This window comes from Styela clava, chromosome 1 (genome assembly GCF_964204865.1).
Source record: "Styela clava chromosome 1, kaStyClav1.hap1.2, whole genome shotgun sequence".
NCBI classification, from domain to species: domain Eukaryota; kingdom Metazoa; phylum Chordata; class Ascidiacea; order Stolidobranchia; family Styelidae; genus Styela; species Styela clava.
The window spans coordinates 12044209-12058523 of record NC_135250.1 but is presented as its reverse complement, the minus strand read 5'-3'; the positions used below and the strand labels follow the sequence as shown (position 1 = coordinate 12058523).

Below are 14315 nucleotides of genomic sequence, written 5' to 3'. Positions count from 1 at the left end.
CCAAAAAATACTGTTCATTCGTCTTTGGCATATCACACAATATATGACTAAATTGACCGGGAAACCACAAGTCCCACAAAACGGGTAAAAGCACGGTATATCACACAGGAAATACGTGCGGTTGCATCTCTGTTGAGAGCGCTAAAACAAAAGTAGGCTATTTCCATTCAGTCAAAAAATAAAGAACGCTGATATTGCTGCTTCATTATCTTGCTTTTTTGCTGTTTGTCACTGCCAACGCAATATATATATATATATTAGTCACGTACTCTATTCATATATATATTTATTTTATTGTGAGGCATTCACGTTACAGGGAAATGAGTTTATTGCAACCTCAGTACTTTGGCAACTATAGTTATTATATATAGCACATCTATATCCTTCATTTTTACTCAATATTATGAACTCACATGATATCTAGCGTAGCCTACAAAACACGTTACCGGTATAATGTTGATATCATTATCCCCAGAGCCTTCTGGTTAAAAATAGTTTCCAATAAAGAAGTTTTTCTTAGAAAGGTTTGAAAAATTGAACTTTGTCGAGATTAAACGCACTCTTCCTACATGGCACGACAAGCCAATCTTTAGTTTATGCCGATGTTGTGTGAGCTGCATTGAGGGTGATATTTACAAATGAGGTTAGCAAAGGTAATCTCATCAGTCTTGGTGAAACCAATGAGCAGCGCATTCATTAAATGTGCTTTCGTTACTTCGTGTCATGTCAGAATGCTCGGCGCTGTAGAATGCTTTCATTTAAAAAAATACATAATCCATTGTGAGTTTATCTGGTTTTTGACATATTTCCAAATTACTGAATCGGGAGCAAATGATCGTATCGCCATAGTAACATAGTGAGTTTGTTAACATAATACATTTCCAAAACTGCAAACTTTGCAGTGCAATCGAGAAAATCAGATTTACATAAGCAAATATTTTGCAATAATTATCTGCTGTTCAGGTAGCTTTCTGGTGATGAAATTACGCTACAAATAAATTACCTTATGCCTCATCATGTACGCGGTATTCCCGTCCCCAATTTAGTAGGTACATTCCTTTCTCCAATAGAATATTATGATGTCCAACTGCATTTGTAGAGTTGAGCACAAAAGGCATAGATGAAACGAGAAAGTTATGAATAAAATACTTAAGAACTATGTATTGTATTTTAGAGTATATTATTTTAGTACGATATATATGAGATGAATTCCACAGCGTCTCACCCGAATACTACGACCGAGATCAATGAGCCAATTCAAGCATTCCGTATACTGGGAGAAATTTTCAACCTTCTTCTTTTAACTGCCACATTATGGATATTGGGGGTTATGATAGTATATGGAACGAAGAACAAAAGATGGAAAAAATCTTCCGGCTCTTCAAGTTTGAATAGCGGTGTGGCTTATGTTTCTTGTGTCATCGTCGTTTTTGCGACCATTACAAAGCTCATATTTAGCGCAGTTTTATTCCACATGCCCGAAATGATGGATACGACTACTTATTGTGAGTTAGTTATGGACATAGACAACGGAATAACATGCGCAGTTCTTGTCTGCATATATTTTTTTCTCTGGATACGACAGAAACTTATTTATCTTCACCCTTCCGTTCTTCCTCTGGCGGGACAGTATGTGAAAGTAGCAAGCTGGCTGTCTGCATTATTTCTGGCAATAATTTTCGTAATAATTGGGTTGTATTTTACGGTTCCAGAATCATATGTACCTCAGAGTCATGGATGTGTCGGACGCCCCTTGAATGATTTGGCAATTACAAGTATTCATCTCACACGTGGCGCTGGATTTGGCCTCCTGGCCCTGGTATTTATTTTGGCCCAAGTTACACTCTTGTCCTTATATATGTATCCTATGTTTCGAAATGATGTAGTTCTGGACGAAGCAAGGAAGCAAGATGGTGGATTTGCTGAAGATTTTCACGCGACCTCGGTGTTTACAACCTGTCGGCGAATAATAGCTGGATATCCATCGAGGTTAACCATTCCAGTTACTATTATTATAAGACGTTCAGTCATAGGCTGCTTGATTACATGTGCTGCGAACTTGATTGCAACACTTTTGGCGGGCTTAGCATCGGAACACATTCCTCAATCAATGATTGATCCATTGGTCAATCTAGCTTTATTTGCTGCGCTTGTTTCTTGCATTTGGTCATTCGGCAACAATCGTGAATTTCTCATAGTGTGCTGTGTAAGTTGTAGAGTATCAATACGCACTCAAAAGATGACAAGGTATCAACGTCGCTCTCAAAGTCTACATGGAAATGAGGAGATTGCTTTGGATTAATGTTATGTTGGTGAAATGGGATAAAATCAGTGGTGGAATTCAATTTTTTTGTCAGTCGGTTCCATCACAAAAGTCATATTTTTGACCCGGTTCTATTCAAAAAATCATTGACACTCATGACAGTAACCAGTAATGCTGACCGGTTCGCTGATCCCATAAAATTGCGGTTCTATAGAACCGGTACAAACCGGCTGAATCCCACTACTGGATAAAATGTAGTCAGACTGATTTTGTAATAATTTTTTATACGCAATAGGCATATGATCTGTTACAGACAAAGTTTCTTTGTTTTATTTTGCATATATTTGACCCGGGGTTATTTCGAGAGAAATCGGTCATTGCACTTTTGTCGAATGACCGCTAATAAACTACTCCCTTCAAGGCGATAGCACCATCTGTTCGTGGGTAGGAATAGGCCTGTCGGCGGGAACAAAGTCTTTTATCGATTTTTCTTTTCTCTCGTTTTTGTGTTTGTTTATTATTTCAAATCATTGCCAGTCGGCTGTTTACAATTTATTTGTGCTAAGAGTTTGCCGGTTAGTCTGTTAGTAATGCTAATTCATATGCCGTAATGAGCGGATTTATTCGCTTGTCTTTAAGTTAAATAATAGGGTTTGATTTGTTTTCATATTGTAATGTTGCTATTGTTTGCATCTTTAGAATTAAGTATGTTATTAACCTGCCTGTTGGGTTGGTCGTAAACTTTAGCAACCCTCAACATACAGACATAACTTTATTTGGACGTCTACATTCTACAATACTGTGATCGTTTGTGTCTCTACAATACTGGAATTATTTGTTCTTATCATCACACAATTTCGTCGTTTATTTATTCGTCTATATCGTACTTGTGCATGTAGACTGGTATTTTATCGACTGCATTACATTTCGTTCATATTCAAAGTTGTGGAGTTGTTAATTATCGAGTAACCTGGCAGGTTATACATCAGGGGAAGTTAATAGCGCGAAGTGTCACCGCCCAACACGTTATAGGCTTCTTGTAGAGCCTCATCATAAGTGTTAAGTCGCTTATAATCTACATGATCTATGTATATTAGACTAATTGTTTAAATGCTAAGTGAGCACTATTTTATAATATTTACACAAATCTTGGTATTAATTGATCAAAAATATCCAGCTTATATCATTTTCGTGAGGGAACTGCCAGTCTAACGAATCCGGCGAATCAAAGACGTGTATGGAATGTGGATACATGGTTAGAGAATTTGAGATTTTCAGATACTTCATAGTAATAACAAAAAACTTGAACCGTTCATTTTGGGTATATATATATGAATTCCACCAACATACTTTTAAATCGTTTTTTGGAAAGCACGGAGCAAGTTTTGAGCGGTACTAAAGACCGTTGAAAAATACTGCAGTGTCTGTAGACGATTGCGTTTAGGTGGGAAAAAGCTCGTTGACTCCGTGACATGACAAGTACCCATATGATGATGATAGAATATTTACAGTTTAGCCGTCTTAGACGATAACTTGAACACTGTGGTCCTGCTAAAACGCTTGTTGCAAGAATTGGCCAGTGAACCATGCATTGTTAATTATATTTATTTCATCGATTCAGTGTAATCTAATGCAGTGTTTCCCAAACTTTTTTAAGCGATCCGAGGATATTTTTGCATTATGAACGGTATGTACAGGGGCGTGCTAAACTTTTCTGTTGCCCGGGGCGAGTTTCTAATAATGATGCCCCTTATCCCTAACTTCAAAAAGAATTTTAGTGATAAACAGATTATAGATGTCGTTATACTTAAATGAATAAATTAAAGGTCAAGTAAGATATAAACGTTTGTTTTATTGAAAAAAATATTTAAACAAAGCAACAAACCCACATGTATAAAATCAAACAAACACTTATTTCTAAGTCTAATCGCTACTTTGGCGGGAACAAATGTCTGAACGACAGCAACTTTCACTTCACTCGTTAGTACTTGGTTGTGTTTTCGAAATTTCTAAAGGAATCAAATAACTCAATAATCAGGTGACAGCACATTTGCACCCGAAAACTGCACCCAGGACAGTTGCACCTATAATTTCCATCCATAGATTTCACCACCCGCATATATATATATTGCACTCGCGGACATTAGAATCCATGCTTGCATCCACAAACATTTGCACCCATGGACGTTTGCCATGTCCATGGGTGCAATCTGTATGTGGGGGCTAAAATCTGCGGGTGCAATTGGTCATGGGTGCAAATGTCCGTGGGTGCAAAAGTATTAGTTTAAGCGCTAACTCGCGAAACCACCTTTAAAATGAGCACCAAAAATTCAATGGTCGGGGAAACATCCATTGTTGACTCACCATCACCACAGTCAGTCACACAAGACTAAACACATGATGTCAGCTTTTAACAAAAACACATCGGCTTTTCGCCCCCTTTGTGGCCCCTTATGTGTAATTTAATTATATGAAACAATAAACCACATAAGTGTAGTATCCATTAAAAATAATCACAACCAACAGTAAATAAAACAACTTTTACGAACATTTTTAGATTTTTTAACTGTTATATATAGCCGATATAGATATCGGCCGTTTACTGCCGATATGATATATCGGCAAACACACAACATCGGGCCAATATAACGGTTGAACTCTAATCCGGAGGAGTGTGACAATAAAGAATCATGCCTCCAGTCTCAACGTGAATCGAAATACCGAAGGATACAAGTCACAACTGTAGTTTGCAATTTTACCGGTACCTAGTAGTCTACCGCAGGGTGGTTCAAGGTTGCTAGGATGAAGGACCGCAAGTCGGAAAAAACCCCAAAAGTGATCGAAATATCGCGAGTTTACTTACTTTTAATTTAATAAACAACGAGAGTTACCGTTCTAATCAGACCATTATTATGCATGGGTGGCGTTTTTTTGAAGAAGATATAAAAAGCCTTCAATTATTTAATAATTAATATCCTGAAATTAACGTTGTAGTTTCCGCATCTCGCGTTTGATGTCGCTTCAAATTATATTCTTTCGTGATAGATATTACTTGAAATCAAACCAGACACTGTGTGACAGGCAAGGAAATACGTTTCCACCGTGTTTTCCTTATGCCGCTTTTTTGTGACGATCATTTTATTACGAATTGTTATATTTGAGTAATTTAAAAACTTGCAGCGTGAGCAAGCTTAGTGCCATCGTCAAATAACCACCAAGTTCGTCTAAGTTGGTACTTCGGGACCTTGCTGAAAAAAAAACTGGATTGCGCGGCGTTAAGTTGACTCTGCGTTTCGTCACTACTGTCACATGGCCCGCGCTTGAAAACAGAGGAGTGTTTTTACTAAAATAAAGGCACAAAGCGTTAGAAAAAGGGGTTTGAATATCGGCATTCCAACCTCAGTTGGAATATCTAAAAAAAACTCCAAAATGCTCTGCTATTAGATACAAATATACGCTAAAATTGTTCCGTGGGCCGCACGGAATGTATCAGCATGACAGGGTTTGGACCACCCTGGTCTACCTTATCAAAAAACTACCGACTTCGCTGACCACTAGATCGTTGAAATGCGATTGTGGAACCGCCAAGTTCATTGGTCCAATGGTTGAAGAGAAAATATTTTTTTTCAAAACAAAAATGCAGCAACAAGGAGAATACTAGGAAGAAAAACAATGAAAATTGAAGAAAACGACTTATGGGCCTCCGCCGTGTCCAATAAATAAGTTTCAGTGTTTATTTTTATTAAAGAAGGAAAATATGATACTTGAAGACGAAAAATAGGCGAAGATTTTGAAGTTTGAGTCGTATGGTGAACTCGTAATATTTTAAACGAGAATATCGGTCAGAGACCGAAGACTTATCGATCAGAAGTTACTTACTTACTTTTACTCCATAGCGACACCGCGTGTCACATCACTAATTAATTATAAACTCGCTAATTATACGACATAATTCATTCAAAATCAATAGCTATCTGGTCGGAGATACAATGAATGCGCATGCAAAATTTGGATGTGATTCAACCTCGCTTCCGTGAAATATCGCGTCAATCTAACACAGTGGTTCCCAACCTTTTTTATGTCGCGGCACCCTATTTAGATCTTTAAATATGCGCGGCACACCTATCATAAAACACGAACATTTTTCACTCATAAAGAGTGCGATATTCGAACTAGAGATGTACCAATACCACTTTTGTCGCCGATACCGATACCGATCCGATACCAGATAAAAACGCCGATACCGATACACCGATACTACAAAAAGGCCGATAATACCGATATTCCGATACCGATACTATGTAAATATTACTTAATTAGGTGTGTTGTGTAGGGCAGACGGGTTGAAACAATGGTCTTTGAGCGTTGTTCATAGTACAAAATATTTCAGATCGAAAAAAAAGATATATATATATGTCGCATAATATGAAATTAATGTTTGGTATCCATATGCTTTAACTCAGTGGTTCCCAAACTTTTTTGACCATCGCCCCCCTAAAGTAGTTTATACAACTTCATCGCCCCCCTGCACTACAAAAAAATATAAAGTCAGAAACGAATTTATTACAGACCAAATAAGAAGACAAATCACAGTTTATAGTGTTTTTCAATGAGATAGATGAGCTTGGTGTTCTTCAGCGAGTTTTTTTTTATATCTAAAATTACCCCATTTACTGATGGAAAGGTGATTTCATTGTTTTAATAGCAATAGTAGCACGGCTGAAAACCTCTTTTTCACCATATAATAGGTCGGAAATGAAAGAATCCAGGGTCCTACCTCCTCAAAAACCGCCGTGTACTCTTGCCTTATAGCATTTCACTTCCTAAATTCACCCCATTTCACATTAAAATAATAAGAACAAAGTTAATTTTCCAAACTTATAATAATGATTTTCGTACATTTCATTCATTCGTACAGCCTGATGACCTGCACCAAAATATTTCGGAAAAATCCCCGATTCCTCATCCTATCACGGCCTTCAGTCCATAATTAACCAGCCATTTTTTTGGATTCATGGACTCGGATGTGGAAGAAGCCGTGACTGACTATCGGCTACGGCCCAGGGGTCGGCAAATTTTATGTCGATCGCAGGACAAAATTCAGGGTTGCTAGTCTTTTGCGGGTCGCATATATTTTTTGAGAGTTAAAAACGGAACATACGCGAAAACTGCGACAATCGTGAACTCAACTCAGTCGTCTTATTAAAAAAATTTTACAATGACATTTAATGTGACACTGTCTTGTTGCTGAATCACGCTGGATAGCTTTACGACGCCAAGATTGAAACATTTTCTAAATGGGCATCACCAAACCCACTTCTTTGCTTGTTCTTTGTAATGTTCATTTTCGAAAATAATGGTTTGCACAAATATGTACTTCCAAACATCGAAGTGAATATTTTCGCACGATTTGTGAAATTTTGATAAATATATATTTTCTTTAAGAAGATACATTCTTACAAAAATCAAGCATGATGAATCTCCCGAATATGAATATGAATTTTATTTCCTTATTGCTTTGCAATATATTCGAATATTTCCTGCGCTATTGAACCCCTGCACTCAGCATCAACTTTTCTGCGTGTTTCCATTTGTCTAATTATAATTAAATTGTAGGCTCGTTAAACGAGTGGCTGTCCACTAAATTGTTAGGATATAGTATAATTTACTCTAAACGTGTCTCACGATAAATTCTGTTACGTAAAAAAATGTAATTTACTCCTCGAGCGTAGATTATAAATAAAAAATTTTCATCGTCAAAACCGCCGTTTGGATATTTCCCCGGACATAGACTTCCTTGTTTACTTCGTGACATTGGCCAATCAGCAAGATGCAAAAAACGTAACAATGCCCCCTTTCGCAGGCGCTCAGACACTCTCACTCGGACAGATTTCAGGGGTGGTCGTGAGCACTACCTCATTTTCACGTTTTTGAATTATATTCGTTAGTATTTAGTTGTTTTTCGGAAATTTAAATATAAATCAAATAAGTCAATGATTACTTTGTCTTTCTATGAGTTTCAGTTTAAATACAGCAATCAAAAATTAGTGTAGAAATAGCTGTGATAGACTAGGCTAAAATTCTTTATCGGTACTTTTAAAAAACAGATTGTTAAATGGTGTGTATTAGAATGATAGTTTGAATCAAATACCCCATTTTACAGGCCACAGCTCGCGAAACCACTCTTAAAATAAGCACCGAAAATTTTAAAATGGTAAAGTATGGAAAGAATTTTCCGCGGTCAAAGGTCGGGGAAAGGTCCATTCAGTGAATCGTCCCGGGCCAGATTATTTTACTTCGGCAGTATTTTGCCGACCACTGGGATACGCAAACTACCTTACCTTACTGCAAAGACGAGACCAGTAATCCTTTCGCGTGTGAATATCGCCCACATGATTCAAGTCTGCGAATGCACACAAAGTACAGAATTAAGTGCGCCGAACATAAAACAGCTTTCGCGAAATCGCCCCCCTATCGCCCCCTCAGACTTTTTCGCCCCCCTCTGTATCGTTTTCGCCCACTGGGGGGCGATATCGCCCACTTTGGGAATCACTGCTTTAACTGATTAAGATACATTGTACAGTAACGCTAGTAATCTCGGTGTTCAATTGAAACTCATAAGCCGGGATGTCCAATATGAATTTAATGTTAATATCGCGACCTTCAAAAATCGTTATTCGTGTTTAAAAGAATATCGAATATCACCCACACATTCTAGAGCCGCCGTCCTTCGATCAAATTAAAAGCTTTTTTCAAATATTTCATTTCGTGGCTAATCGTAATCGTCGACGCAATAAGTAAGTCCAAGCCCACATGAAAGCATATCAATCAGCACCGACCAAAAGAAGGCCTACCTATAACCGTCGAGGACGTTTTTTTACTTTACTATTTTATATTATTATACAATTGCTATCATATATTTTGTGACAAGCTAGGGCTAGGCGGTCATGTCAATATATCTATAGAGAAATTGTGTAGTTAAACAAAATTAATACCTGCGTAGAGGGATAATTGTGTCGGAATTTAGTTTATTGATGTCGACGGACTAAATGACACTCGTACTTGACGACAAACAGTCAGAATTTATAGCCGTGCCAAAAGTCCATGTGCCGTTAAGGACCCCAATTCCACTGTATGATTTAAAACTGGGCGTCTAATTGCTTTTTGTTATGTGCCGTGTTGATATATTTCTTCATGATTACTATGTAATATTAAAAATGTCAATATAAAAATTTGACAGCAAAAATAGCTAAATTAGGTGAACTGATAAATAGCTAAAAACACGTGAATCCTATTCTCTCGCGGGGGTGGGGACATGTATGGCTCATAGCTCACGATCTCTCCAGACAAAAAATAAATTAAAAAGTAGTATTCCAACTTATCTTTAAAACATTCTGGACCATATCAAAAAGGTAAATATATCGGAAATATCGGCCTTAATCTCACCGATACCGATACATGGCCGATACCGTAAAAATGGCCGATATTGCCGATTCCTATACCCGATACCGATACATCGGTACATCTCTAATTCGAACGCGAACAAATGGTCAATAGTTACCGAGATTACAACTGTTTTCTCACATCAATGTAAACGAGAGAGTCTTCGGAGCACTTCACATTATGTTAAAAGTTGCGTGGCCGCACGGGTAATACGTGGTCTTCAAACGCACGTAGAGGGATAACGCGCTTCGGTTTTGCTCGCCCTTCTCCGTTCCACGTTAGGCCCTTATTATTATCTCATGTATTCTCACTTTTTCACAACCTAATTCATTTTTGTTACAATTCAATATGTTTCTCCCATTGCCGAAATCATTCAATAGTGTTGTTGTCGGCACTTGCGAGAGAAATGAAAGAGGCAGACAAACTGTATTTCATTACAACAATTAATTATTATCGCTAAAAACACTAAATAGGTTTAAAGTTGTTATAAACAATTTTCACCACTGGACGTATCTTTTCGCGTTATGAATTTCGTGCAAGTCCAAGCATAATTTGATGACAAAGATCATAGCATTTACAATGTAGAAACACTTATTCGACTTTTCAGACCGCATAAACTATCCAAAAAAGATAACCGTTTTTGTGTTCGAGATATTAGATAATCGTCAATTCCACTACACTTTCGTGAAGTAGTGCAATTTACTATATTCATGAAGGTTTTATTAAGTTCCATTGCATCAGTGTTTGGACTACCACGCGTTTCGCCAGATTACCAATTACGCCAGATGGCGTGATTGCAGATCGCAAGGCTGGGCAAAATAGTATCTTTTCATCGAATCGAATAATTTTAACGAATTGTCGAATATCGGGTTGAATTCGGGATTTTATTCCGATTTTTATCTTTTGGATGGGCTTTGATCTTTTTTGTCGCCGTTTGTAAATTAACTGTCCCAATTTTAAACTGAAAATATTATCATTTCTGATGCCGGAATGCGGATATTTAGGAAGACGATAGTTGATTTTTAGATTTTACTTTTCTATTGTGGCTGTTTCATTTTCGTATTAAATAGTGAATAAAAACTCTGCAAAGTCATTGCGTGAATTCTGAATGCTATTTTGAGTTCAAATGAAGATTAAATAAGTCGGCAATAATGGCAATTCTACTAGTCAAACAATAATTCCTTGGTAACATGGACATCCACCGTGGACACACAAATTGGAGAATTTCCCACGGCACCCCTGACAATATCTTACGGCACACCAGTGTGCCGCGGCACCCCGGTTGAAAAACACTGATCTAACAGACATACAAACAAACAAATACCTATCAACATACTTACCGATCTTAAGATCGACTCGAAGTAATAAACGCCGATAAACTATATAAAATTCTGCTTTAACAATTTCTGTGGTGCCCCTCTTTGCTTGGTGCCCTAAGCACGTGCTCATATTTTTAATGGTTAATCCGTCGCTGGGTCGACCCAGTTTCGGATCGCGACTCATAGGTTGAGGAACACTGATATAATAAACGCATATACCGACTCGTGCCTGCGAGATAGAGCAGCTTACCAGAGACTTATTGGTTCCTCATAACCGACAATTGATAGTTAACAAAGAGCCGATTAAAGTTACCAGCTACTGGTTGGAAAATCGGGCAATATATAGTACATTGTGCGAAGTACTATGAATGGTCACATTGCAATCTCGTTCACAATGCAAACATACGCATAAATACACACAAGACTGCGAAAACAAAATGATAAATTTTTGGTCCGATCGATGCTATTCTGAAAAGAACAATCAAGATGTACAGAACGCACTTCGATCCAACCGAACCGAAAAGATTATTAAAAATCTATTATTGCTAAAAAGTTGTTGGAAAAGGCGTATGAGGCATGGCTCCCGAACCCTTTTCGAGCTTTAGAGTAACTCACGGGACACTAAACTACATGCAACATTCTATATACAGCAATTGGTTTAGTAAAATCAAAATATTTTAACCGCACTTTGCCGAGTTTCCAGTAATTACCAATATCACACTGGTATTCGATAAATATTTTGTTAAGATATCCGCCAGATCCATCGGTATAGGATATGGCTGAATAATAAAAATTGTTTGGCGACTTGAAATTATTAACTGTAAGTGGAAGGTTTTTTTGAAGGCCCTGGCAACCCGCCGATGGTTACAAGTTTACAATCATTATTGAAAAACTGAAAAAAGAGTTTTAAAGTTCTACATTATTTTTTTCATTATGAACATCTTACTGTTAAATCATAAATAAACAAGAATGCCCAGCATTTTGAACATTTAATTATCGATGACTTGTAAATCATCAATGTTTTAATCAAAGTTCACAAGACAAACCGCTGATACACGTGTGGGCGCAGAAGAACAGAGGCGCGAAGTTTTGATTGACGTTCGATGTTCAGCGTAGTAAATATTATGATTTTGCAGCCGGCATGTGAGATGTTTAGCATGCGGCTGCGCTGAAGATTTTTCGTTATAGGCCTATGTATGTACATCTTTTACAGTACCGTACTACGATACTGGAGTGGGTTAAAGAGGCAAAGCCCAATCAAGAGAAGTCGTTAGAGTTGTGGAAACCGGCACTTTGAGAAGAGGGATATACCGTGAAAGGTGTTTGTGCGTAGGCTCTAACTATGACATGTTGTAATTCTATCATTCTGGATTGAAAATATTTCCGTATTATTTACCAGTAGAACGAATGTGTGGAAAGTCTCATGAAGTTAAAAAGGGGGGGGGGGTGGTGGTAATTAGCCAATAATTATGAGCAAAAGCCATTTATTTACATTTAAATCGAAAAATGAAACTTAATAGCTAGCCTATTGAGTGAATTGAATAATGTGTCTAACTATGACTGGGTCCAAATTGATGGCCTGAACTCAGGGTCTTATGTAGTTTCGTACCTAACGTACTTCTAGTAGGTGTAGCATAAAAATTTCATGTGTCAATCCTAACCCCCACCTGACCACACCATCCAAAAATTACATCACTTCGACGTCACAGTGGCGTAATAGAGCCCTTCAAATTATGCGACTTGTCATCCAAGACGCGCAGGTGAGAACCCGAAATCGAACAGCCATTTCTCTCGTTTTCTCGTCGCAACGATCCCGATAGGAGAGAGATTTTATTTTTATACAAAATACATATCTATTATACATAATGCCGGTATACACAAGTGCAGTTTTAAGTATTCTGTGGGGTCTGCAGCTGCCGCAAAGCCATGGCGGTATTTCCATACCATGGCCGCTACAACCAAACCTATGGCGACTGACTTTTTAGCTGCCACAAACCAATGTCGAGCTGCCGTTACCACGGCAGCAAATTGAAAACCAATGGCAGGTAAAATTTTGCTGCCGTAACCGCAGCAGGTGGGCCGTAAAGATAGGGCTGTCCCTTATGGTGACAAATATTGGGTAAGTTGGAACGTTTTTCTTTTGGATACAATTTTGATGGATTTGGGGTTAGGGTTAGGGTTTAAGTAGATATAATTCCACATGATCAATTAAAATCTGCTACTTTAATTTGTGGATATACCGTTAATACTGATTACTGAATAGCGCTATAAAACCATGGCAAGAGCTGCCGCGGTTCGTTCGTGGCAGGAGCTGCCATGAAGTGGTAAGAACTGCGCCTCGGTATACAGGTATAGGTATCTGTTATATTTAGATTGCCTTTATGCATTTCACAATCAATTCTATGAAAAAATATTCAAATATTCCTGCTAATTAGTTGTTGTATATATATATAGGATATGATTTACGTATTTATTTTGGGGGAGAGGAAACCTGATAAGACGACTTAATAATAATCATGCGGTGAACCAAGTCCTCTCGTCCGGCGAGGAGTCCAGTATATCTCTCGCACATAATTACTTCACGGGGCATTCGAACCTGCGATCCCACGCAGGGCAATCTGAGCAACGGTAGTATATATATAATCTTTGAGCTCTTGGATTGTGTATTGCTGAATTAATTGTATTGTTGCTCTTCTCAAGAATATTGGATATGTTTTTTTACGAGAATCATAAAAGTAATGAGAATCAATTTGCTCTCATGAATCTTAATTTTTAAGTGTACACATTGACATTTCATGATATTCAGTAGGCTATTGAATGAAACTATAGACTTACGTACAGAGAATAAATAGGTAATTATATTTGTTACATATTGCCATTCTGGTCTCGTTGGTAGATTCTAGTATATACCAAATATAGGTATAGGCAAATCCCCCAACTGACTAAAAAGTATTCTCATAACCCAGTCAAAGATACCTCATATTTTTCTCATTTTCTGATTGTGCTACCTCTCTTGGAATAAAATGCAGCCTCATCTTTAGCTGTTTTGGTTTGACTATGGCCAATATATGGGTCACAAGTTCAATCAAGATTAGGCTTACGGTAATATATGTCAGATTGTGACACTAATTGAATTTTTGCTTCGTTTTTGTAGCCTTCCTAGATGGCAGTGAAATAGTCAAATCCTTTTATTTTACATTATATGGATGTGCATAAATAATGCTAATCAATATTACGGTACTCAATCATAAAACATCTTATTCATTTTTTTTTTATATTTCAAATTGAAG

General features: G+C 37.5%; 1 protein-coding gene across 1 annotated transcript; it reads left to right on the top strand.

The window, feature by feature from the left end:
* Window positions 1–965: 965 nt before the first annotated feature.
* Window positions 966–3214, top strand: LOC144424941 (uncharacterized). Its single transcript, XM_078114140.1, has one exon. It carries the CDS (start codon window positions 1205–1207, stop codon window positions 2300–2302), a length of 1098 nt encoding a protein of 365 aa, XP_077970266.1. The 5' UTR covers window positions 966–1204; the 3' UTR covers window positions 2303–3214.
* Window positions 3215–14315: the final 11101 nt, after the last annotated feature.